The sequence below is a fragment of the Hylobates moloch genome, unplaced genomic scaffold, assembly GCF_009828535.3.
Source record: "Hylobates moloch isolate HMO894 unplaced genomic scaffold, HMol_V3 SCAFFOLD_3, whole genome shotgun sequence".
Classification (NCBI taxonomy): domain Eukaryota; kingdom Metazoa; phylum Chordata; class Mammalia; order Primates; family Hylobatidae; genus Hylobates; species Hylobates moloch.
Genome location: NW_026652278.1, coordinates 37,532,155 through 37,555,784, shown reverse-complemented (window position 1 = coordinate 37,555,784; position 23,630 = coordinate 37,532,155). Strand labels below are relative to the sequence as shown.

Sequence of the window (23,630 nt, the reverse complement as noted above, 5' to 3'; positions counted from 1 at the left end):
ACACTGACCTAAGAGTAACCAGTGATCACTAGAAACATTTTTGTATGTGTATTCTTCTTGACTTTTAATTTTTTACGCATTTGTTTATCCATTCTCTATCCATCTATCAGAATTTGAATAAATTAAACTCTATATGTCTACTGTTTTTTTTTTTTTTTTACTTGAAGTGTGTTAGATATCATTGTGTTAATAAATGTGAGTTTACAGTATTGGTTTTTAAATTGCATAATATTCCTTTAAAATACTGTAATTGATTTAATCATTATTTATTGGTGGACACTTATTTTTAATTTTGTGATTTTATAAACAATGGCACAAATAATATTTCTGATTATTAGCTTTAGGATGCATTTCTAGAAGTGAATCAGAAGTTGTATGCCTTTTCTCCAGACTTTTTATGTATGTATTGCAAACTGTTCTTTATAAAGGTCATGCCAGTTTTTATCTCCATCATTAGTATATCATTATGCCTTTTTTCCCTCACTGACCAACACTAGGTATTAGAAATATGTAACATCTTTTGCAATCTGATTGGCAGAAGTTTTCTTATTTTCATTTGTTTTGAATTCTAGTGAAGTTGGGCATGTTTTCACTTATATTCCTCTGTGACTTTCTTCTTTGGGTCTTTTGTCCAGTTTGTAACTTGTTTTTATTTTTATTATGAAATGTGTTTGTGTACAAAATGCACATTATGTATGTGGTTTAAAAATAAAACAAATATCTGCATACTAACTATTTAGGAAACAGAAGCTCCTTTCCTCTACCCTCATTGTGTTCTGTCTGGTCATATCCTCTTCTCTGCTCCTAACGAATATGAAACTACCATTCTGACTTTTGGTATTTTGGTGACTATAAACACCAAATTGTTTAGTTTTGAAAATTTGGTAGCAAGCCTAAATCTGGCTATACAGTGAAAAGGTAACAGTGCCACTAGTAGATGAAGGCTCCCAGGAGAAGTTAAGGTAACAGCATACCTGGATCATAGTCTGGTTTTAGCTTCTCTGGAGTTTATCAGAGCCGCTTTTGGGGAAGTCTGGGTAAATCATGAGTGAATCCTAGCAACCTTAGGGCTCACTGTAAGCAGAGAATCTGGCAGGCCCAGAGTGTAGACCAGATAGTGGATGTCTGAGAGAGGCTGCTCTGTAATTTTGGTTTCTAAGCTCACCATGCAGCTGATCTGGATACAAAGGTATGGAGGGAAAAGCAGGAACGTCATGAGTTTATGTCAGCACAAGCCAAATACAGATGAGAATCTGGGCCAGGCTTACCTGGGGATTCTGTCCAATGGTTGAAAAGATGGTAGTATCAGTGACGTTTTTGGTGATGGAAGTCCTCAATGTGTCTTTTGATGTCAAAGATGTCTTGTCTTTGGACTGACAGGAGCATGTGATCTGTGGTCCAACTGTTTGTTATCCTGGTATTTCCCTTTACTGTCATCTTGGGGATATTATTTATTTCTCTCTCCTCCATTTGATCACCCAATGCATATTATGTCATGTCTTTTTCTCTCTTGGTTGATTCTTTTATTTTGCTGGAGTATGTCTTATAGTAACAACTTGGGGAAGGATATCTGGCAGGTAAATTTTGAGATTTTGCATGTCTTCATTTTACCCTTATACTTAGACCCTTGGCAAAATGTAGAATTCTCGGTTGAAAGCTTTATTCCAGAATTCGAAGGTATTGCCCCTTTGTCTTTGTCCATCTGTTATTGTTGCTGAGAAATATAAAGTCATTTGATTTCTAATCCTTTGTTTTCTGACCTTTTTTGTTTCTTTTTAGAAACTGGATTTTGTCTCTACTGTTATGAATCTTTGCAATGATATGCCTGGGTACATTACACTGAGCACTTGGTGGACATTATCATCCTGGAAACTGATTTCCTACAGCTCAGTACTTTAAAAAGTTATTTTATTGATGATTTCCTTCCCCTTTTTCTTTGTACTCTCTTCCTGCCCTCCTGTTAGTCAAATGTTAGACCTCCTAGATTGCTCCTCTAACTTTCTTACCTTGTTTCTCCTATTTTTCATCTCTGTGTTTTGTTTTTTTCTGAGAGGTTGTTTGACCTTTACCTTACAGCCCCTCCGTTGCCCCTTTTTGGTTCTTTATGTTTTCTTATTTCTTAGAGTTCTTTTTGTTCTTTTGATGTTCGCTTTTTGTGGCATCCTGTTCTTATTTCTTATATCCCTAGAAATCAATGAGTTTTAAAAAATGTTTTGTCTTGGCCGGGTGTCGTGGCTCACGCCTGTAATCCCAGCACTTTGGGAGGCTGAGGTGAGTGGATCACCTGAGGTCAGGAGTTCGAGAACCAGCCTGGCCAACATGGAGAAACCACTTTTCTACTAAAAATACAAAATTAGCCTGGCGTGGTGGCACATGCCTATAATCCCAGCTACTAGGGAGGCTGAGGCACGAGAATCGCTTGAACCTGGGAGGTGGAGGTTGCAGTGAGCCGAGATCGTGCCATTGCACTCCAGCCTGGGTAATAAGAGTGGAACTCCGTCTCAAAAAAAAAAAAAAAATGTTTTGTCTTAATACATAGTCTCAGTTTCTAACAAATTACTTTTTTTGATTTAATTGGTCCGGATCTTGAACTAATATTAGAGGGTTTTCTCAGATGTCCAGTAATCCTTGGTTGTCTGCTTGTGTCTCAGAAGCTCATGGAAAGCCCTGTCTGAACCCATAGAAGGGCTTGTAACACAAGGTTTTGACTCTCACTGTGGGGAGCTCTTTGGGCTGGGCCAGGCACCAGAATCTGGCCCAGTGCTTCTCCAACTGGTGAAGCTCCAGGATTTTTTGTTTGTTTGTTTTGAGACGGAGTCTCGCTCTGTCGCCCAGGCTGGAGTGCAGTGGCATGGTCTTGGCTCACTGCAAGCTCCGCCTCCCGGGTTCACACCATTCTCCTGCCTTAGCCTCCCGAGTAGCTGGGACTACAGGCTCCCACCACCACACCCGGCTAATTTTTTGTATTTTTAGTAAAGACGGGGTTTCACCGTGTTAGCCAGGATGATCTTGATCTCCTGACCTGGTGATCTGCCTGCCTTGGCCTCCCAAAGTGCTGGGATTACAGGCGTGAGCCACCGTGCCCGGCCTGATTTTTTTTTTCTGTTACCTCAATCTATTACAGCTGATAGTTTTAAAGCATAATAAAAATAAATTGCCAGAATAATGAAATTTTTAAAATGAAGACACACAAAACACAAGTACATATTTTTATTATTAGATTCAACAGATAAGCCTAACCCTGAAAATTCCTGTAATAGTTTATAAATGTTTATTTTCGGTTTCGGTACTTACCTTGTCATGGACTGGTGACAGATGGCTTATGGACCATCAGCAGACCATAGTTTAAGGAGCATTGCTGTTGCCTAGGAGCCAATTAGAAGCAGAAAAAAAAGGGATATGAGGTGAGGGTTTGTGTCTCATGTATATGGTCATTTAATCCTCTTGGTTTTGGCATAGTGCCTACACTCTCCCCTGTGCCTCATCTCCCCTAAAACAAAGATTCTGTTTTACCCACTATAGAGAGTAAGCTTCTAGACTTCTGTAGTGGGGAAACAACAGTAACCGATAGCATGATAGAGTGGGGAAGAGAATCTTAGCATCTAACTAAAAGTCAACCAGCTTTCTCCAAATTTCTTTCTGTTTTAGCTTCCCCCTCCCTCCTTCCTCCCATTTCAGAGTTGCTTGGTGCTGCCAGTTCTTAGGCCTCGTAAAGATTCAGAATGTAAAATGTGTTAGTTCCTAGCTTTCCCAACTGTCTGCAGGGTCATTTATCTGCTTTTCAGTATCCAAAATTTTGTTGCTATTGCTTCCTCTTCTGTTTTCCATTGTGAATTTTGCTGTAAGGGATTCTAAATATTTGATGTCACAGGTGTTCTTTTTCTCCATCCAGTCTTTTCTGCTTTCTTAACTATATTAATAACAATGTTTATATTCATTTCTATGTTGTAGGTTATGTTGTTCACAGATATTTCTTCTATATTACATTTTTTTGGTTTTCTTTGTGATTTAAATTTGAATTTGCTGAAGTATTTACTCAAAACTTTTTTCCTCAAAGAGTACATATGTAGTATGTTTTCTGAATCTTTGCATATCTAAAATTGTGCTTTTCCCTCACATATGGGAGCTTTTCTGGATGTGAAATTAATCTTGGGTTACCTCAGAACTCTATATAAATGTTATTCCATTGTCTTTTCATGTTTAGAGTTGTGAATAAAATGTCTGATTAATATTGGTGTCTGGGCCGGGCGCAGTGGCTCACGGCTGTAATCTGAGCACTTTGGGAGGCTGAGACGGGCAGATCACGAGATCAGGAGATCGAGACCATCCTGGCTAACACAGTGAAACCCCGTCCATCTCTACTAAAAATACCAAAAAAAAAAAAAGGTTAACCAGGCATGGTGGTGGGCTCCTGTAGTCCCAGCTACTTGGGAGGCTGAGGCAGGAGAATGGTGTGAACCTGGGAGGCGGAGCTTGCAGTGAGCCGAGATTGCACCACTGCACTCCAGCCTGGGCGACAGAGTGAGACGCCATTTAAAAAAAAAAAAAAAAAATTGGTGTCTGATTAAAGGTGGTGTTGCTGATGAAAAATCCCTTTTTTAAAGGTAACTATCACCACCTTTTTGGATAGCATTTCATTTTTATCTTTTAAGCTAAAAATTTTTACAAGAATAAATTGTAGATACTGAGCTTGTAATCTTGCCTGGTATTTGGAGAGCGTTTGATTTTACAAATTCAGATCTTTTTGGAAAAAAAAAACCCTAGGTACAATTTTTTCTCATTTTCAAAATCATTATTCCTCCTGCATCTGCTTTGTTCTCTCTTTTATGACAGTCAGTATGCTCTTTTTTTCAATATGCTAAATCTTACTGAGATTGCTAGTTATTACCTGATTTTTTTTTTAAGTTTTCTCTTTTTTTTATTGCAGCACCTTTTTTTTTTTTTTTGAGACAGAGTCTCACTCTGTCACCCAGCCTGGAGTGCAGTGGCGTGATCTCGGCTCACTGCAGTCTCTACCTCCACGTCCCAGGTTCAAACAATTCTTGAGCCTCAGCCTCCTGAGGAGCTGCGATTGCAGGCACCCAACACCATGCCTGACTAATTTTTGTATTTTTAGTAGAGACGGGGTTTCACCATGTTGGCCAGGCTGGTCTCGAACTCCTGACCTCAGGTGATCCGCCCCGCTCGGCCTCCCAAAGTGCTGGGATTACAGGTGTGAGCCAGCACGCCCAGTTTTACTGCAGTAACTTTCATTATGGTCATTGCTGGATGGGAGAACAGGGGAGAGGTTTCTCTGAGGGTTCAGATTATTTTCTCTTTTTAGAGCTGCTGCATCCAGTGATGTTTCTGCCCACTTATCTTTTTTGTTGGCATTGGTGGTTGAGATGAATTCCTAAATAATACACCAAGATTTTCTCAGTGTTTTTGTTAGGAGAAGGGGAAGTTGAGGGTTAACCACATTTATTTTTCTTACAGTGTAGAGATAATTGAGTTATGTGGCGAAAGGACAGGGCTCTTAAACAGAGGAAGATAGCCATGGGTGTAGGAAGATTCGTCTTTGGTCAAAAATAATATCCTCTTTACATCTCTCCTGACAGTTGGTGCTAGCAATCCCCTACTCTGGCCTCTGGACCTAGCTTGAAGTTCTGGATTCATTTCCTTCTTCCTTGTACCTCAGCCTGAGCCTTCTGTCACCCAAAGGGCTCCAGCTGGTTTTTCACTCAGGCCTCACTTTATCTTCCAAGGTATGTTTAGGGGAAGGAGTAGGCAGAATTATGTCTCTCACTTCCTTACTTGGGCATAATGGGCAGATCCTCATTAAATACTGATTGGATGAATGTTCCTAGTGAACTCCCTCTTTAAAAATGGTGGTTGGCAGTGGGTCGGCATTTTGTTTTTACTCCCCTCTCACCAGACTGTTTCCTGTCAGACACCTTGCCATATGTATATGGAATGTTTTTCTAGTTCCCAGCCATTTTGTAGGAGTTTTTAAATTATATTTTTTGGTTGTTTCAGTGGGCAGTTAGGAGAAGGAGGAAGTCAGATATTTTCAGTTGCCATGTTCATATAGGAAACTACAGATTATTTTAATACTTTTACAAAATTGTATTATTTCAAGACTTTCTGAGATGTTGGTCAAGTCTTATGCTGTAATAATACATATATAGAAGGCAGTAGTTTAAATAGCACATTTAAAAGCAGTAATCTGGGCTGGACGTTGTGGCACACACCTATAATCTCAACACTTTGGGAGGCCAAGGCAAGTGGATCGCTTGAGCTCAGAAGTTCAACACCAGCCTGGGCAACATGACAAAACCTCATCTATGCAGAAAAATACAAAAATCAGTGGACTGTGATAGTGTATACCTGTAGTCCCTGTTACTTGGGAGGCTGAAGTGGGAGGATTACTTGAGCCCGGGAGGTTGAGGCTGCAGTGAGCTGAGATCAGCCACTGCACTCCAGCCTGGGCAACAGCGAGACCCTGTCTCAAAATAAATAATAAATAAATAAATAAATAAATAAATAAAACCAGCAATCTTTGTTGGTGGGTAGAGATTGGACTGTAGTAAAAAGAGCATTAGCTCATAGGTTGGAGGATTACAACTGTAATAAAATTTTTCTTTTTTTATGTTGAGACGTTCACAACATGCCAACATTTTTTGTCCATACGTGGCAACCTTAGTATAAATTGCTGTCAGATATCATGTTTGTGTATTAGTCAGAGTTCTCCAGAGATGCAGAACCAATAAGATACATACACAGTCATACCTTGTTTAACAATGGGAATATGTTCTGAGAAATGAGTCATGAGGTTATTTTGTCATTGCGTGAACATCAGAGTGTACTTACACAAACCTAGATGGTAAACGTGTTACACACTTAGGCTGTATGGTATAGCCTGTTGCTTCTAGGCTACCTGTATAGCGTATTACTGTACTGAATAGTGTAGGCAAATGTAACACAGTGATGAGTATTTATGTATCTAAATGTAGAAAAGATGCAGCAAAATTACAGTATTATAATCTCATGGGACCACGTTTATTTGGTTCATTGTTGACCAAAACATAATTATGCAGCATGTGACTGTATATAGATTGATTGATAGATATATAAATACATGAGAGGAGATTTATTAGGGGAATTGACTCATGTGATTATGGAGGCTGAGAAATCCTGTAACAGGTTGTCTGCAAACTGGAGACCCTGGGATGCTGGTAGTATGATTCAGTCCAAGTCCAAACCCCTCAGAACCAGAGAACCCGATGGTCCAATTCTCAGTCTGAGGTTAAAGGCCTGACTAAAGCAGGGCTGCTGGTCTAAGTCCTGGAGTCCTAAGGCTAGAGAGCCTGGAGTTCTGATGCCCAAGGGCAGGAGGAAGAGAGTATCCGTTGCTCCAAGAGAGAGGCAGGGGAAATCCTTTTCTCTCCTTTTTTGTTCTGTCAAGGCCCCTGGCCGATTGGATGGTGCCCACCCACACTGAGGCAAATCTGCCCCACTCAATCTACTGACTCACATCCTGGTCTCTGGAAACACCCTCACAGACAAACCCAGAAGTAATGTTTTACTGGTTTTCTAGGTATTCCTTAATCCAGTCAAGTTGATACCTAAAATTAACCATCACGGATTGCTTCACCATGCAACAAGTTGAACATAATTGAAGACATAATAGACTCTCTAGAGAAACTTAAAATTTGAGGGCAAATAACAAACCCAAACTACCTAAAATACAAACTCCTCTAATGCCATATTGTATATGCCATACATTACATACAAAAAAGATTGACATTCAGCTTTATTTAACAGTTACCAAGCTTAAGTAAGAGCTAAGTGGATTTCTTAATAAGATGGCCTCTTTTATCCTTATTGTTATGCCATTTTTTTGACTTACAAAAATGTTCCCAATGAAGCTCTTGAACCTCTTGTATTTGAAGTTGAAACTAGTGAAAACACATGAAAACCCGAGTAGCGCAGAACAGGTTTCAAATGTGAAATGGGACATAAGCAGTGTAAATACTGAGTTTCCATCTCCTAGGCATCTAAAATCTTTTGATACTCAGAAACAGAAAAAGTATGTATTACATTTTAATAATCCTATTCTCAAGGTCTAAGTGAGGCATTATTAGAGAAGGAAGCCAAAGCTGTCTGTTATATTTTATTTCACAACCATTTTGACTCCTGAGTCACATATTAGAGTATCTTACGAGATTAGACAGTTTGATTTCCTACCTCTTCATATGTTCCATTTCCCCACTCTTGCCCTAGTCCCTGAAGGAGAACTGAACACATGATTTAGTAATACTGTTTTCTTTTTAATCAACTCATATAATTCTTTCTACACCCAGCCTGGGCAACATGGCGAAACCTCATGTCTACAAAAAATACAGAACATTAGTTGGGTATGGTGGCGCACGCCTGTAGTCCCTGCTGCTCTCGGGAGGCTGAGGTGGGAGGATCACCTGAGCCTCAGAGGTCAAGCCTGCAGTGAGCCGTGATGGTGTCACTGCACTACAGCCTGAGCGACAGAGTGAGACCCTGTCATCAATCTTTTCTTTCTCTTTCTCTGTTTCTTTCTTCCTTTCCTTTCTTCTTTTGTTTCTTTCTTTCTTCTCCCTCCCTCCTTCGTTCCTTTCTTTTCTTTTTTTTCCTTCCATCCTTTCTTTTGTTTTTTTTTTTCTTTTCTTTTCTCTTGACAAAGCAGTGAGTTAAAACCTGACTGTTGGATTGTAGAGCCTTCAATTAGTGTCTAGTTCATTCTCCTAGAAAGACAAGTGCTCTGCTTGGCTAGTCATTCTGAAATCATCTGTAAGCCCCATCTTAGTTTAAGAATAGCCGTCAGATAATTCTTCTCAGCCTTTTCTCCTGGTTTCCTGACAGTTCCAGTTACTTTTTCAGCTTTTCTTCTTTTAGGGCCCTAAAAATCCTTTGTGAGGCCTTCATCTTGTATTACCTTTTCTTTGTAATACTAAAGTTTTATGACAAACATCCCATTCTGGATTCACATTTTACTGTATTAGTCATGGCATGTAAAACAATTCAATAATTGGTACCCTTCTGATTAATTTATTGTAGATCTCTTAATATGTAAGTAATTCAACTTTTAATCATTCCCTCAGTAAAGGATTTCTAAAACAGTAAAGTTCGTAGGTATTTAGATTAATTGAAGTTTAAAGCTGAGACCTTTGGATAGACATTATGGATGAGGAGCTTAATGTGATTTGTACTATGTTTTGTTTAGCTTATCTGATTTTGTCTTCATATATACATATATATATATATAAAGCACAAAATTAAAAACATGTAACTTTTCTAATAATACAGTTTGATATATTAATGACTGAACCTTCAGTATTCAGATTCCTGTCTCAGCAATATATTGTTATGTCCCATACATGGTAATCACATAGAGTAATAGTGGTAGCTGTGATTTATATAGCACTTTAAAGGATATTTTTACATATATTTTCTCATTTTGTCTTCACAACAACCTTGTGAAAGACATAGGGGAAGTACTAATTTTTCCCCCCATTTTACAGATGAAAGAACTGAGACACAGAGGTTGAGACTTGTCTAAAGTAACATGACCAGTAAGTGCTTGAATTAATGCAGGTAGGTAGTGATGGGTATGTTCTAATCTGCCAAGGTCTTTTCGTTGCTGTCATCTGGCTTGAGTTCTAAGGATATAAATTCACATAGCCAAAATGGCAGGGAACCAGAAAGGTAATGAGTAGATGGACTTTAGGACTACACTAGAGAAATGGTGCCGCTGTTCTTTTTAATTTCTTCCTTTTTGTTCTTTTTGTTTGGTTTCTAACCTGTTAGTAATGATAAGCAGATACCGTCTTTGGTTGTTTCTGTTAGATGAATGAAGCTTTTGTTTTAACTATAGATTATCCCTGAGGAACTAAGGAAATAGAAAATCTGGAGAGAAGTCTGTTAGGATTCTCACAGGGAATAGCTATTAGATAACTAAGCAAATGAAAAAGTTAATAGTATATGGGTAAACCACATGTGTGTAATTGGAACTTTTTAGGATTCTAAGATTTTTAAAATCTTGTTTAAAAACTGTATTATCACCTTAATATAAAAATCTTAGCGCTTGAGCGTACTTACCCAACTGTGGTTTTCTTTAGATGAGGAAACTGAGGTCCAGAGAAGTTGAAGCTTTCCCAAGGTCACACAGCAGAGCTGGAACTAGAGCTTGCATTTCCTGACTTCCAGATTAGTGTTATTTTTACTTCAAACTATTACTTCTTGGTAAGCTGTTCTTAAAATACTTAACAAGTCTTTTGTATATTTAATTTATGTTTTTGATTAACGTTCCTACTTTATGCCAAAATGAACTTACAGATACGAAATTTACTATTATTTTTGTGATGAGAATTTCAATTCTTTGTTTAATTTTAGGTGAGTTATTGTGGGAAAAATCCTGTATATTGAAGATGTCTCTACACAGTATCGTTTCCTGTTTAAATTACAGATAACTTCAAGAGTTTTCAGAAAAAAAGAAATTGGGACTTTTTTGGTTAAATCATGCCATCTGAACAGAAACAGTTATTTTGTGATGAAAAACAAACTACTTTAAAAAAAGATTATGATGTGAAAAATGAGATAGTTGATAGGTCGATACCTAAACCAAAAATTTCAGAAAGTATTCATTATGAACTAAAAAATGTGAAAATTGATTTGCCAAAAATAAATATTCCAAATGAAGTCCTATTGAAACATGAAGTTGACAAATACAGAAAATTATTTCAGAGTAAACAGCAGACTGCAAGAAAATCTATCAGTATAAAGACTGTAAGCTGTGTAGAGGAGTGTACATTGCTTCATAAGTCTGAGAGAGCTGAAGAAGAGGGTATAAAAATGTCTGCAAAAATACTCAATTTCAGCTGTTTAAAATGCCGAGACAACACTCGATATAGCCCAAATGATTTGCAGAAACACTTTCAAATGTGGCACCATGGCGAATTACCTTCATATCCTTGTGAAATGTGCAACTTTTCAGCAAATGACTTTCAGGTATTTAAACAACACAGACGAACCCATAGAAGCACTTTAGTAAAATGTGACATTTGTAACAATGAGAGTGTATATACTTTACTGAACTTGACAAAGCATTTCACATCCACACATTGTGTTAATGGTAATTTTCAATGTGAAAAGTGTAAGTTCTCCACCCAGGATGTTGGCACATTTGTTCAGCACATTCATAGACATAATGAAATTCATTATAAGTGTGGTAAATGTCATCATGTATGTTTTACCAAAGGAGAGCTTCAGAAGCACCTTCATATTCATTCTGGTACTTTTCCCTTCACTTGTCAATATTGTAGCTATGGTGCCACCAGGAGAGAACACCTTGTAAGACATGTTATAACTTTGCACAAAGAACATTTATATGCAAAAGAAAAACTGGAAAAAGACAAGTATGAAAAAAGAATGGCAAAGACTTCTGCAGGACTTAAGCTAATACTGAAAAGATATAAAATAGGTGCATCAAGGAAGACATTCTGGAAACGTAAGAAAATTAACAGTGGAAGTGACAGAAGTATAGAAAAGAACACTCAAGTGCTTAAGAAAATGAACAAAACACAGACTAAATCTGAAGACCAGAGCCATGTTGTTCAAGAGCATTTAAGTGAGGAAAAGGATGAAAGACGACACTGTGAGAATAATGATAAAGCCCCTGAATCAGAGTCAGAGAAGCCAACTCCTCTGTCCACTGGGCAAGGTAATAGAGCTGAAGAGGGACCAAACGCTAGTTCAGGTTTCATGAAGACTGCTATACTAGGATCTACACTGTTAATGCTGAAAAGTAATAAATTAGCAGTTCCCCCTAACTATAGTGCTAAGTTTATGGGCTTCAAGATGATGGATGGAAGACAGCATATTGTATTAAAATTGGTGCCTATCAAACAAAATGTATGTTCACCAGACTCACACTCAGGTGCTGCAAAGGACAGTACTGCTAATTTGCAGCCCCAGACTTTGGACACTAATGGATTCTTAACAGGAGTAACAACTGAGTTAAATGACACAGTTTATATGAAAGCAACTACTCCATTTTCATGTTCATCTTCTATACTTTCAGGGAAAGCAAGTTCAGAAAAAGAAATGACTTTGATATCTCAAAGGAATAATATGCTTCAAACAATGGATTATGAGAAAAGTGTATCTTCTTTGTCAGCAACGTCAGAATTGATTACAGCATCAGTGAATTTGACCACAAAATTTGAAACAAGAGATAATAATGACTTCTGGGGAAATCATCTCACTCAGAGTCACCCCGAGGTATTAGGTACCACCATTAAAAGTCCAGATAAAGTCAACTGTGTTGCCAAACCAAATGCATACAACAGTGGAGATATGCATAATTATTGCATTAATTATGGCAACTCTGAATTACCTGTTGAATCCTCCAACCAAGGATCATTACCTTTTCATAATTACTCAAAAGTGAATAATTCCAATAAACGTCGTAGGTTTTCAGGAACAGCAGTGTATGAAAACCCTCAAAGAGAATCTTCATCCAGCAAAACAGTTGTCCAACAACCAATTAGTGAATCATTTTTATCACTAGTGAGGCAGGAGAGCTCAAAACCAGATAGCCTGTTAGCATCTATTAGCCTTTTAAATGATAAAGATGGAACTTTAAAAGCAAAATCTGAAATTGAAGAACAGTATGTTTTAGAAAAAGGACAAAACATTGATGAACAAAACCTGTACAGTAATGAAAATCAAAATTTAGAGTGTGCGACTGAAAAATCTAAATGGGAAGACTTTTCTAATGTCGATTCACCTATGATGCCTAGAATCACATCTGTTTTCTCTCTCCAGAGCAAACAGGCATCAGAATTTCTGCCACCTGAAGTAAACCAGTTGCTTCAGGATGTACTGAAAATAAAACCTGATGTAAAACAAGACTCTAGTAACACTCCAAATAAAGGCCTGCCACTTCATTGTGACCAGTCATTTCAAAAACATGAGGGAGAAGGCAAAATTGTTGAATCTTCGAAAGATTTCAAAGTGCAAGGCATCTTCCCGGTTCCACCTGGCAGTGTGGGTATTAATGTGCCTACAAATGACTTGAATTTGAAATCTGGAAAAGAAAAACAAGTGTCATCAATGCCACAAGATGTGAGAGATTCAGAGAAGATGCCTAGAATTTCAGGTTTTGGCACATTACTTAAGACTCAGTCAGATGCGATAATAACACAGCAGCTTGTAAAAGACAAACTACGAGCCACTACACAAAATTTAGGTTCTTTTTATATGCAGAGTCCACTTTTAAATTCAGAACAAAAAAAAACTATAATTCTTCAGACATCAAAAGGATTTTTAATACCATTGAACATTACTAACAAGCCTGGGCTACCGGTTATTCCTGGAAACACACTTCCAATGGTTAATTCACAAGGTATCCCTGCTTCTCTTGTTGTAAACAAGAAACCTGGGATGATTTTAACACTTAATAATGGGAAATTTGAAGGTGTTTCTGCTGTCAAAACCGAGGGTGCCCAAGCTCGTGGAACTATGACTAAGGAGCCTTGCAAAACACCTATTTTGAAGGTAGAACCAAACAATAATTGTCTTACACCTGGACTGTGTTCCAGCATTGGCAGTTGTTTGAGCATGAAAAGTAGCTCAGAAAATACTTTGCCATTAAAAGGCCCTTACATTTTAAAACCAACAAATTCTGTGAAAGCTGTTCTTATTCCTAACGTGCTATCTGAGCAACAGAGCACTAAGTTGAATATCTCCGATTCAGTAAAACAGCAGAATGAGATTTTTTCAAAACCACCTCTTTATACCTTCTTGCCTGATGGCAAACAAGCTGTTTTTTTAAAGTGTGTGATGCCAAATAAAACTGAGCTGCTTAAGCCCAAATTAGTCCAAAATAGTACTTATCAAAATATACAGCCAAAGAAACCTGAAGGAACACCACAAAGAATATTGCTGAAAATTTTTAACCCTGTTTTAAATGTGACTGCTGCTAATAATCTGTCAGTAAGCAACTCTGCATCCTCATTGCAAAAAGACAACGTACCATCTCATCAGATTATAGGAGGAGAGCAGAAAGAGCCAGAATCTTCTAGAGATGCCTTACCCTTCTTACTAGATGACTTAATGCCAGCAAATGAAATTGTGATAACTTCTACTGCAACATGCCCAGAATCTTCTGAGGAACCAATATGTGTCAGTGACTGTTCAGAGTCCAGGGTATTAAGGTGTAAAACAAATTGTACAATTGAGAGGAACTTCAATAGAAAAAAGACTTCCAAAAAATTTTTTTCAAAAACAAAAACTCATGAAAGTAAAGACTCTGAAACTGCCTTTGTATCTAGAAACAGAAACTGTAAACGAAAGTGTAGGGATAGCTACCAAGAACCTCCAAGAAGAAAAGCAACATTGCATAGAAAGTGTAAAGAAAAGGCGAAACCTGAAGATGTCCGTGAAACATTTGGATTTAGCAGACCTAGGCTTTCAAAAGATTCCATCAGAACTTTGCGGCTTTTCCCTTTTAGTTCTAAACAGCTTGTGAAATGTCCTAGGAGAAACCAACCAGTTGTAGTTTTGAATCATCCTGACGCAGATGCACCAGAAGTAGTAAGTGTAATGAAAACTATTGCTAAATTTAATGGACATGTACTTAAGGTTTCATTGTCAAAAAGAACTATAAATGCTTTACTGAAACCAGTTTGTTATAACCCTCCTAAAACAACTTATGATGATTTTTCCAAGAGGCACAAAACATTTAAACCTGTTAGTTCTGTGAAAGAAAGATTTGTGCTAAAATTAACACTCAAAAAGACAAGCAAAAACAATTATCAGATTGTGAAGACTACCTCTGAAAATATTTTGAAGGCTAAATTTAACTGTTGGTTTTGTGGTAGAGTATTTGACAATCAGGATACTTGGGCTGGTCATGGGCAGAGACATTTAATGGAAGCTACTCGGGATTGGAACATGTTAGAATAGTTTACCATAATTACCAAGGAAAAGAAAAGTAAAATTACCTTAGAAGAAAACAATGGGTTGAATTACCATAATGCAGACATTTTCTACTTCATTATAGTACCTGAAATCAAACATTTTAAAAGTTGATTATATTTCTGTGGAAGAGTAAAAGTTGTATGTATGATATTTGAAAATGCTATCCCTGCACTCAAAAGTTTTGAAAGAAACTAATCACAGCACAGAAGTACCTTGATTTAATTTTTTAAACATGTGTTCTTGGGAAGTTAGGGCTAAAGAAAATTTTGATAAAACAATTTTCCCACTTTAGTTCTTTAGTGACTCTTAGTAGAGGGTAATGGCTGACACCCCCATTCTCTCTCTTCTTCCACCAGCCTTATGCATCTAAGTGTAGCTGGAGATGGAGAGCTCTTTCATCATAGAACTGAAGGAGTTTCTCACATTTGTGAACATACTTTGAGAGAGCTTGGGTAAAGAAGTCACTCTATATCTGCTAAATAATAGTTATTTTGAAGGATATTAGGCTCCTTGAAAGTACATTTAACTCACTACAGTTACACCTCATACAATGCTTGAAGAGTTTTTGGCAAGTACATTTTTTTTCCAGTTGAACTCTGTCACTTGTTAGAGATTGGGAACACTCTCCTAAGGTGATTTTCTTTTTCTAAATGACTATGTCAAACGTTGCAGTAGATGGGCAGCTTCAAGAGAAGAATTTAAACTCTTTGTCTCATTGAAAGTTTGGTTAAAGAACTTGAACATAGTTCTGAATTTGATTATATTCTCTGATGATCCTCTTGCACAGAACTATGCTTATCTCATTTGTTTGTCCTCCATAAACAAATGGCCATTTTTTTCTTCTTGGTTCCCATCCCTTTAAAAAGGATGGAACGTAGGAGCACTTCCAAGGGAGTGGCTTTTCTTGAAAGTTAAAATTTTTTACCAAAACAGTATTTTGAAGCAAGATCATATTTTTGTCTGTATTCACTTTATTATTTGAACATGTCCAAATTAGGACAAAGCATTTCTGTTAGCTGCTTCTCAGTGTGAGTGACAACCCAAAACATATATACAGGTTGTTGGCATTTGAAAAAGGAAGCATCAATAGTGGACCCAGAGGCAGTGCATAAAACCTTAGGATAGATTCCTAAGGGATATGCCCAACAGAGTTTTAAAATGGATGTTTTCATGATGACGACAGAATCATAGATTTAGATTTTTCACTTTGTAAGTTTGGATCAAATTTTGTTGGATCTTTGGATAATGGAGTTCTTGTGTTAAAAAATTACGTGCTATATGATTTTTTGTTAACATTGTTACAAGTGTTAATGACATTTTCATTAATTGGATGAAAACTTCAGGGCTTCTTTTCTGTATATAACAAATTAAGTCTGTACATATTTTTGTACCTTTTATGTAAATTTTGCACAGAAAGTTTTGGCATAAGTTTATTTTCTTTCAGTTTAGTTCAGTGCATGCACTAATAAAACTGGTTGTTTAATTTAAAAGGAATATATAAGACTTTACCCATGTTATTTTCTTGGTTTTTATTTCAGATGTAGATTTTGTTTTTGAGGTAAATTCATTCTTCAGGGATTGAACACTATTGTTAGCAAGTGCCTAAAAAAGATGTGAAACAGTTTACATATGTCAGCTGTAACAGTAGGTCCCAAATGGGCCCATTCCCCTAATAGTTTTATTTTAAAGAAAGCCATACATAGAATGCTTCAAGCTATCTTGCTATGCACATTATACTTGTACTGTTTTGTGCAGTTTGTCTACTTTCTTAGTGAAGTATTTTTTGTATAAAATGTTAGAATTGTGTTTCTTAAATTGAGCCTAAGAATGGAGTTAATTGGAAATATACAGTATATATTAATAATGTATATGGTGTTTAAAGAATGGTAAGCATTGTTAATTTCTGTAATGAACATTTTCAATTAAATTTATCTTGTTTGTGTTTACACAAGAATTTTTTTACTGTGCTAAAATCTAATGGAAATTTTATTCTCTAGGAAATACAGATTTTAAAGTGTATGTGTTTTTTCAATGCTCGTTAACTATACAAGATAGATAAAGTGTGGGATTTTTTTTTTCTTCCCAAAATCATAGATGATATATTGTTTAAGAAAGGTAACATATACCATAATTTTACTATGGTTATGCTGGCAAGGTAAGCCATAGAGTGGCTTATAGTCTTCAGTACCCTAACAGCAATAAAATTAAAATGCTGTGTTTGTTACATATAGATCTGTTATGAGGCATCACCTGCTGTAAATAGCGAGGAGAGAGAAGGAACTTTCCTGCTAATATTCACAGCACTATAAAATTACATTTCAGAATAGCCATATCAGGAAAATAATGTCGAGATATGTACTTCTTGCCTTAAAGTTTTAACAGCCATTTAAAGTAAGCTTTGTGCTCCAGATATTCTAGTTGGAACTTTTTCTGATTTTGTGAACTTAGGTTATTCTGAGGGAGGCAAACCTGCTTAGAGCTTCGTTATTGCCATTGCAGAAAATCCAAAACAAAAGCCTATATCCTTTATTTTATTTTTATTTTTTTTTGTGGCTTTCCAAAGAGGGCTTTCCAAAGTATATTCAGTAGTTCAAGGTTCTTATTACAATTGAAGAGTTAGTTTTAGTTTTGCAGTTGAATTTCTGGGTCAGGAATTTGTTTTATTTTTTCCAGTTTGTCCATCTCCACTGAAGTGGGTTTCTCACTATTTGGCAAGTACTTAAAAAACATAATTCACTTTTCAAAGAATTTATCTTGTTAAGTATTCAGTAACACAATTTGAAATGTAATAGTTTTTTTAATGGAAAATATTTTCATCGAGGGATTAGCACATTTTTTCAATAAAAGGTCAGATAAATAAGCTTCGTAAGGCCTTCTAGTTTCTGTCCTAACTACTCAATTCTCATAATGCAGAAAAAACCATAGACAATATATAAATGAATTAGTGTGGCTATGTTTTAATAAAACAATTTACAAAAACAGGAAGTGGGCTGAATTTGGCCCACCAGACATAGTTTACCAACTGTTGCTTGAATTCCCTAGAGTCTGCTTTCAGAATGGGATTTTTATTTAAAAAATACAAGCTTGGTAAGTTTCGTGATGTACCTCACCTGTGTAAAAGAGCTACAAAGTACGAACTAAAATGTATGTATATAAAGTTTCCAGTATAGATGTATTTGTATAACAACGAAGAGACTGTAAATGTAATGAAAATGGTTAGTGGGTAAAATAGGTCATTTGTGTGCTAAGAGTAGTGCAACTTATGAAGGGATTAAAAATGAGATAGCGCAGAAATGCTGTGAGAATTTATGTCCAGGTTAGATGGGAAAAGGACTTAGATATTCTTTTAGTGATTTGAAATAGCTGTTAAGAAAAAGTAATAGACGTTCTTGGGATGGGAGAAAATGGAGGTGAATTAAAAACAGAATATTACATATTAATTCCATACAGCTTATCTTGATTTTTTAAAAATAAGATTCCTTTTCACCGTTGACATCTACTTCCTTCCTTAACTTTCTTAACAAAGCCATTTGGGGCATTGGCTCTGTTCTTTACCTTAGCAACTTGTTAGGATCCTGACTGTCAGCATACTACCTTGACCCATTGGGGATCTCATCTAGCAAAACTTACTGGGGGGATTTTTCAGGGTGGTATTTGTTGCTAGTTAGCAGAGTATGGCATTAGTGGAAACTTTTCCCTGTAATGGAGAGTTGAAATGGTTGAGTTTGATGTTTGTTAATTTATGTATGCCTCTCTTAATAACTGGAGAATTGAGAAGTAATTAGTATCTTGGAGGAAGTATTTCATGAAGTCATCTTTGAGGTGCTTTTTGACTAGTTTAACAAAGCTTCTGTTAATGCCTCCAAATTTAGGAATCTTTTTAAAACGAGAATAATTGTTACAAGAGTGGAAACTTTCAAGTAAATAGTGTGGAAAAAATATAATGTACATCAATTTTAGAAGTCATGAATTTAGGAGATGCCAAGAATGTGCTTAATTTAAATACTTATTCCTAGTAAAGAAATTTCTAATGTGTTAAAATAAGAATTTTTCCATATACTTTAAAGTGCTTAAACCAAAAGTGAGGGTTATGTTTGTGTGGCAACTCTTGAAATAACATCTTTCAATTAAGAAGTGAAATGTTACCTGCGATCATCAATTACATCATAAGCTATTGCTAATGTCAAAGAATAGGAAAGCAAAATGAAAGTTAAATTTGGGAGAGAGACCAAAATACTCTTGTAGATGACTTGCTTTTAATATCTTGAAAGTTTAAAGGAGTACACTGAAAATTAGTTACTTTCCTGAACAATTAACAGTAATCAACTGGGAAACAATAAAAGAAGACCCATTTATTTACTTTGTGAGATGGAGTCTCACTCTGTTCCCCAGGCTGGAGTGCAGTGGCGCAGTCTTGGCTCACTGCAGCCTCTGCCTCCCGGGTTCAAGTGCCGCTCCTGTAGTGGGATTGCAGGTGCCCACCACGATGCCCAGCTAATTTTCATATTTTTAGTAGCGATGGGGTTTCACCATGTTGGCTAGGCTGGTCTCGAATTCCTGACCTCAAGTGATCCACCTGCTTTGACCTCCCAAAGTGCTGGGATTATAGGCATGAGCCACCACGCCCAGCCAATAAGACCCATGTATAATAAGAGGCACAAAATAATACAAGCCTGCCAAAAAACAACCACCACCAAAAAAAAACCAGACACCAAACCAAACCTGTAAGATGTAACTGGGAGATACATAGTATTTCTGAGTGGAAGACTAAATATACCCACTTGGCAGGTTACATTTTTAGAACTTTGTCCCCCACCCCCACCCCCATTACCCTCTTCCTCCAACAGAGCTGCTCTACAGGGAGGATTGTGGTTTGGGCATTCACTGAAGAGCTGATTTCCCATTCTTTCTATCCTCCAGCTGTTCCATAGCATAAAGGTACAGAGGTTCTGTTCAGTGGAGGGTTGGAGTAAGCTTCAAAAACTGAACACATCATTACAAGAGGCCTGAATTAGGGTTTTTCAGAGATACAAAACCAATGTAAGAGGGCATGTCTTGAGGGAATTAGGTTACATAATTATGGAGGCTAGGAAGTCCCACACTAGGCTGTCTGCAAGCTAGAGACGTAGTGATGGTGGTAGCATGACTCAGTCGAAGTCCAGAAGCCTCAGAACCAGGAAAACTGATGGTGTAACTCTCAGACTGAGGTAGAAGGCCTGAGAACCAAGGAGCCACGGGTGTAAGTCCTCGAACCCAAAGGCCTGAAAGCCTGGAGTTCTGATGTCCAAGGGCATGAGAATAAAGCTGTCTCATCTCCTGGGGTATGGGGTTAGGCATGGGGGGAGAAGATTAGGGGAGAGAGAATTAGCTTTTTCTCTTTTCCTTCTGTCCAGGCTCCTAGCTGTTTGGATTGTGCCTCAATCACATTGAGGGCAAATCTTCCCCATTCAGTCTAATGGCTCACATGCCAGTCTCTGAAAACACCCTCACAGACACACCCAGAAATAATGTTTCACCAGTTCTCTAGGTATTCCTTAATCCATTCAAGTTGGCACTGAAAATTAACTGTCACAAGGCCTGACTTTATTTGTAACAGACTTCAGAGTATTGTAGAAAACAGTAGAGCAATCAGTAACAGTGGAGGTTAAACAGTTGCCAGGTCATTCCAATAGATAACCAGAAGCTTAAAGAAAGGATCAAGGAGGCCAGGCGCAGTGGCTCATGCCTGTAATCCCAGCACTTTGGGAGGCCGAGGCGGGCGGATCACAAGGTCAGGAGATAAGACCATCCTGGCTAACACGGTGAAACTGCGTCTCTACTAAAAATACAAAAAAATAGCCAGGCGTGGCAGCGTGCACCTGTAGTCCCAGCTACTCGAGAGGCTGAGGCAGGAGGATGGCGTGAACCAGGGAGGCAGAACTTGCAGTGAGCTGAGATCGCGCCACTGCACTCCAGCCTAGGTGACAGAGCGAGACTCTGTCTCAAAAAAAAAAGAAGAAAGGATCAGGGAAAGAGACAAAGGACCTAGATAAAACTACAGACATCGCTTGTGATTAGGAAGACTGTGCATGCTGAAGGCTGCCATCTCAGAGGAGTGACCAGAGAGAACTTCTAAACTACAAGTTCCTGGCCAAATGCAGGGCAAACTTGTAAACTCCCTAAGTAGTGAAAGCAGTCTTCAAGCCATACATTAATTAGTCAAGCCAAGTCACTAAGGGAAGATGATCAGTATGCAGAGATCTGTGTTACCTAAAATGGCCAGTTTCAACACAAAAATTGAGATATGCAAAGAAACAGGAAATTATGTGTCGTATATGACAGAGAAATGTAGGAAGTATAAAGTTGTTTTGAGGGATACTAAATTTAGGATAAATGCTAAGCAGCTGTTATATGTTCAAAAGGCTGGGTGCAGTGGTTCATGCCTGTAATGCCAGCAGTTTGGGAGGCTGAGGTGGGTGGATCGCTTGAGGCCAGGAGTTTGAGACCAGCCTGGCCAAAATGGTGAAACCCCATCTCTACTAAAAATAAATTGGCCAAGCGTGGTGGTGGGCGCCTGTAGTCCAGCTACTCAGGAGGCTGAGGCAGGAGAATCGCTTGAACTCAGATTGCAGTGAGCCAAGATCGCGCCATTGCTGTCCAGCCTGGGAGACAGCGAGACTCCACCTCAAAATAAGTAAACCCAAAGAACTAAAGGAAGCCAGATGTAAAGAATTAAGGAAAGTATTCTAATGTCTCACCAAGTAGAGAACATAGAGATAGAAATTTTTTTTAAAGAACTAAATGAAAATTCTGGAGTTGAAAAGTACAATAACTACAATTTTGAAAGTTACTAGAAAGGCTCAATACTAGATTTGAGCTGGCAGAAGAAAGAATCAGCAAACCTGCAGATAGACTGATAGAGGATATGCAATCTGAAACAGAAACATAAGTTTGAAGAAAAAGTGTTCCTCACATTGTGTACCCAAAAATTAACTCAAAATGGATCATAGACCTAAATACAAGCAAAAACTGTAAAACTCTTACAAAAAATGTAAGTAATTATTTGTGATAATTCTCTAGGCAAAGCTTTCATAGCTATGACACCAAAAACAAAAAAGTGCAATAGATAATTTGTTTTAAAAGACAGCATTTTTATTACAGGAGATTGTAAAACTAGTCTTGTTTTATCTGTTTCAGATTAATCTCAACTTAATTTCAGTAATGAAAAGTTTGCTCTATATGCCTTCATTCTGCCCATGCTGTTATTGTCACAAACCACATCTTTATAATAATTATGTGTCCATCAACATAGTTTTATAATTATGCAGTTTTAAAAATCAGGTAGGAGGGAAGAACAAGAGTTACAAACAGATATACATTGTCTTGCTGCTCCAAAATCTGCAATGTAAAAGGCCTCATGCACAAGGGCGATGTGCTAATTCTGTTAGAGTCATGAGTGAGAGGCCCAGAGGTTGCGCATCACTTGGCTGCTCACTGGGTCTTGGATGCAGGGTTCAACCACTTGGCCAGTGGGAATGGTGTGCCACGATCTGCTCCTTTATTTTATTTTTTGCTCACCACACGGGAATTGAGATGCACCCTTAAATAAAGCATTTGTGTTCCAAGTTAAAAAAAAAAAAATACATTGTCTTATGTTTATTTGTGCTGGTGAATATATTTACCTTTCCAGTGTTTTTTTTTTTTTTTTTTTTTTTTTCCTTCATGTGAGTTTGAGTTACTGTCTAGGGTTCTTTCATTTTAGCTTGATTCTCCCTTTAGCTTTTTTTTTTTTTTTTTTTCTTGTAGAGCACTTCTGCTAGCAACAAACTCAGTTTTTGTCTATCTATGAACATCTTAATTTTTCTTTTTAAAAGAATAGCTTTGCTGGATATAGAATTTTTGGTTGACAGTTTTGTTTTGTTTTTTTAATTTTCCATTCAACACTTCTAATATGTTATCCCATTGCCATCTGGCCTCCGTGATTTCTGATGAGAAATCAGCTGTTAATTCTCCTGAGGACCTTTGGATGTGATGACTCACTTCTTTCTGTCTTGCTGCTTTCAAGATTCTCTTTTTGTCCTTGTCTTTCAACAGTTTGATTATGATGTGCCAGTATCCATATCTTTGAGTTTATGTTACTTGGAGGTTCTGGAGCTTTGTAGAATGGTAGATTAATTTTCATTAAATCTCATTTTTATTTCATTAAATTTGAGCGGTTTTCAGTTATTCAAATATTCTCCCTGATGAATTCTCTCTTTTTTCTCTCTTTCTGAGGCTCATCTTATGGGTATGCTGGTACTATTACTAACTTATCTATTTAGAGAGGCAGGTTCTTGCTCTGTTGCCCAGGCTGGAGTGCAGTGGTGCAGTCATAGCTCACTGCAGCATTGAACTCCTAGACTCAAGCATTCCTTCCACCACCACTTCCCAAATAGCCCAGCTAACTTTTAAAAAAATTTTTGTAGAGATAGAATCTTACTGTGTTGCCCAGTCTGGTCTTGAACTCTTGGCCTCAAGGAATCCTCCTTCCTTGGCCTCCCAAAACACTGTGATTACAGGTGTGAGCCGCTGTGTTTGGCCATATGCTGATATTCTTCATGGTATCTTACAGGTCTTTCAGGCTGTGTTCGTTTTTTGGTTTTCTTTCTGTTTCTCAG

General features: G+C 37.5%; 1 protein-coding gene across 11 annotated transcripts in view; it reads left to right on the top strand.

Moving 5' to 3' along the window:
• ZNF518A (zinc finger protein 518A) overlaps positions 1-23,630 on the top strand; it is a 75,700-nt gene that overhangs the window by 16,195 nt on the left and 35,875 nt on the right. For 4 of the 11 annotated variants that reach the window (XM_058436144.1, XM_032135662.2, XM_058436146.1 and 1 more), the window contains 3 exons: positions 9,534-9,584; positions 10,131-10,254; positions 10,405-18,110. In XM_058436144.1, the coding sequence (XP_058292127.1) occupies positions 10,531-14,979 (4,449 nt within the window). In that variant the 5' untranslated portion in view covers positions 9,534-9,584; positions 10,131-10,254; positions 10,405-10,530 and the 3' untranslated portion in view covers positions 14,980-18,110. Of the gene's footprint in view, positions 1-5,597; positions 5,745-9,533; positions 9,607-10,130; positions 10,255-10,404; positions 18,111-23,630 lie in introns of those variants that run through there. The other 7 variants (XM_058436145.1, XM_032135613.2, XM_058436148.1 and 4 more) reach the window with 6 other exon arrangements.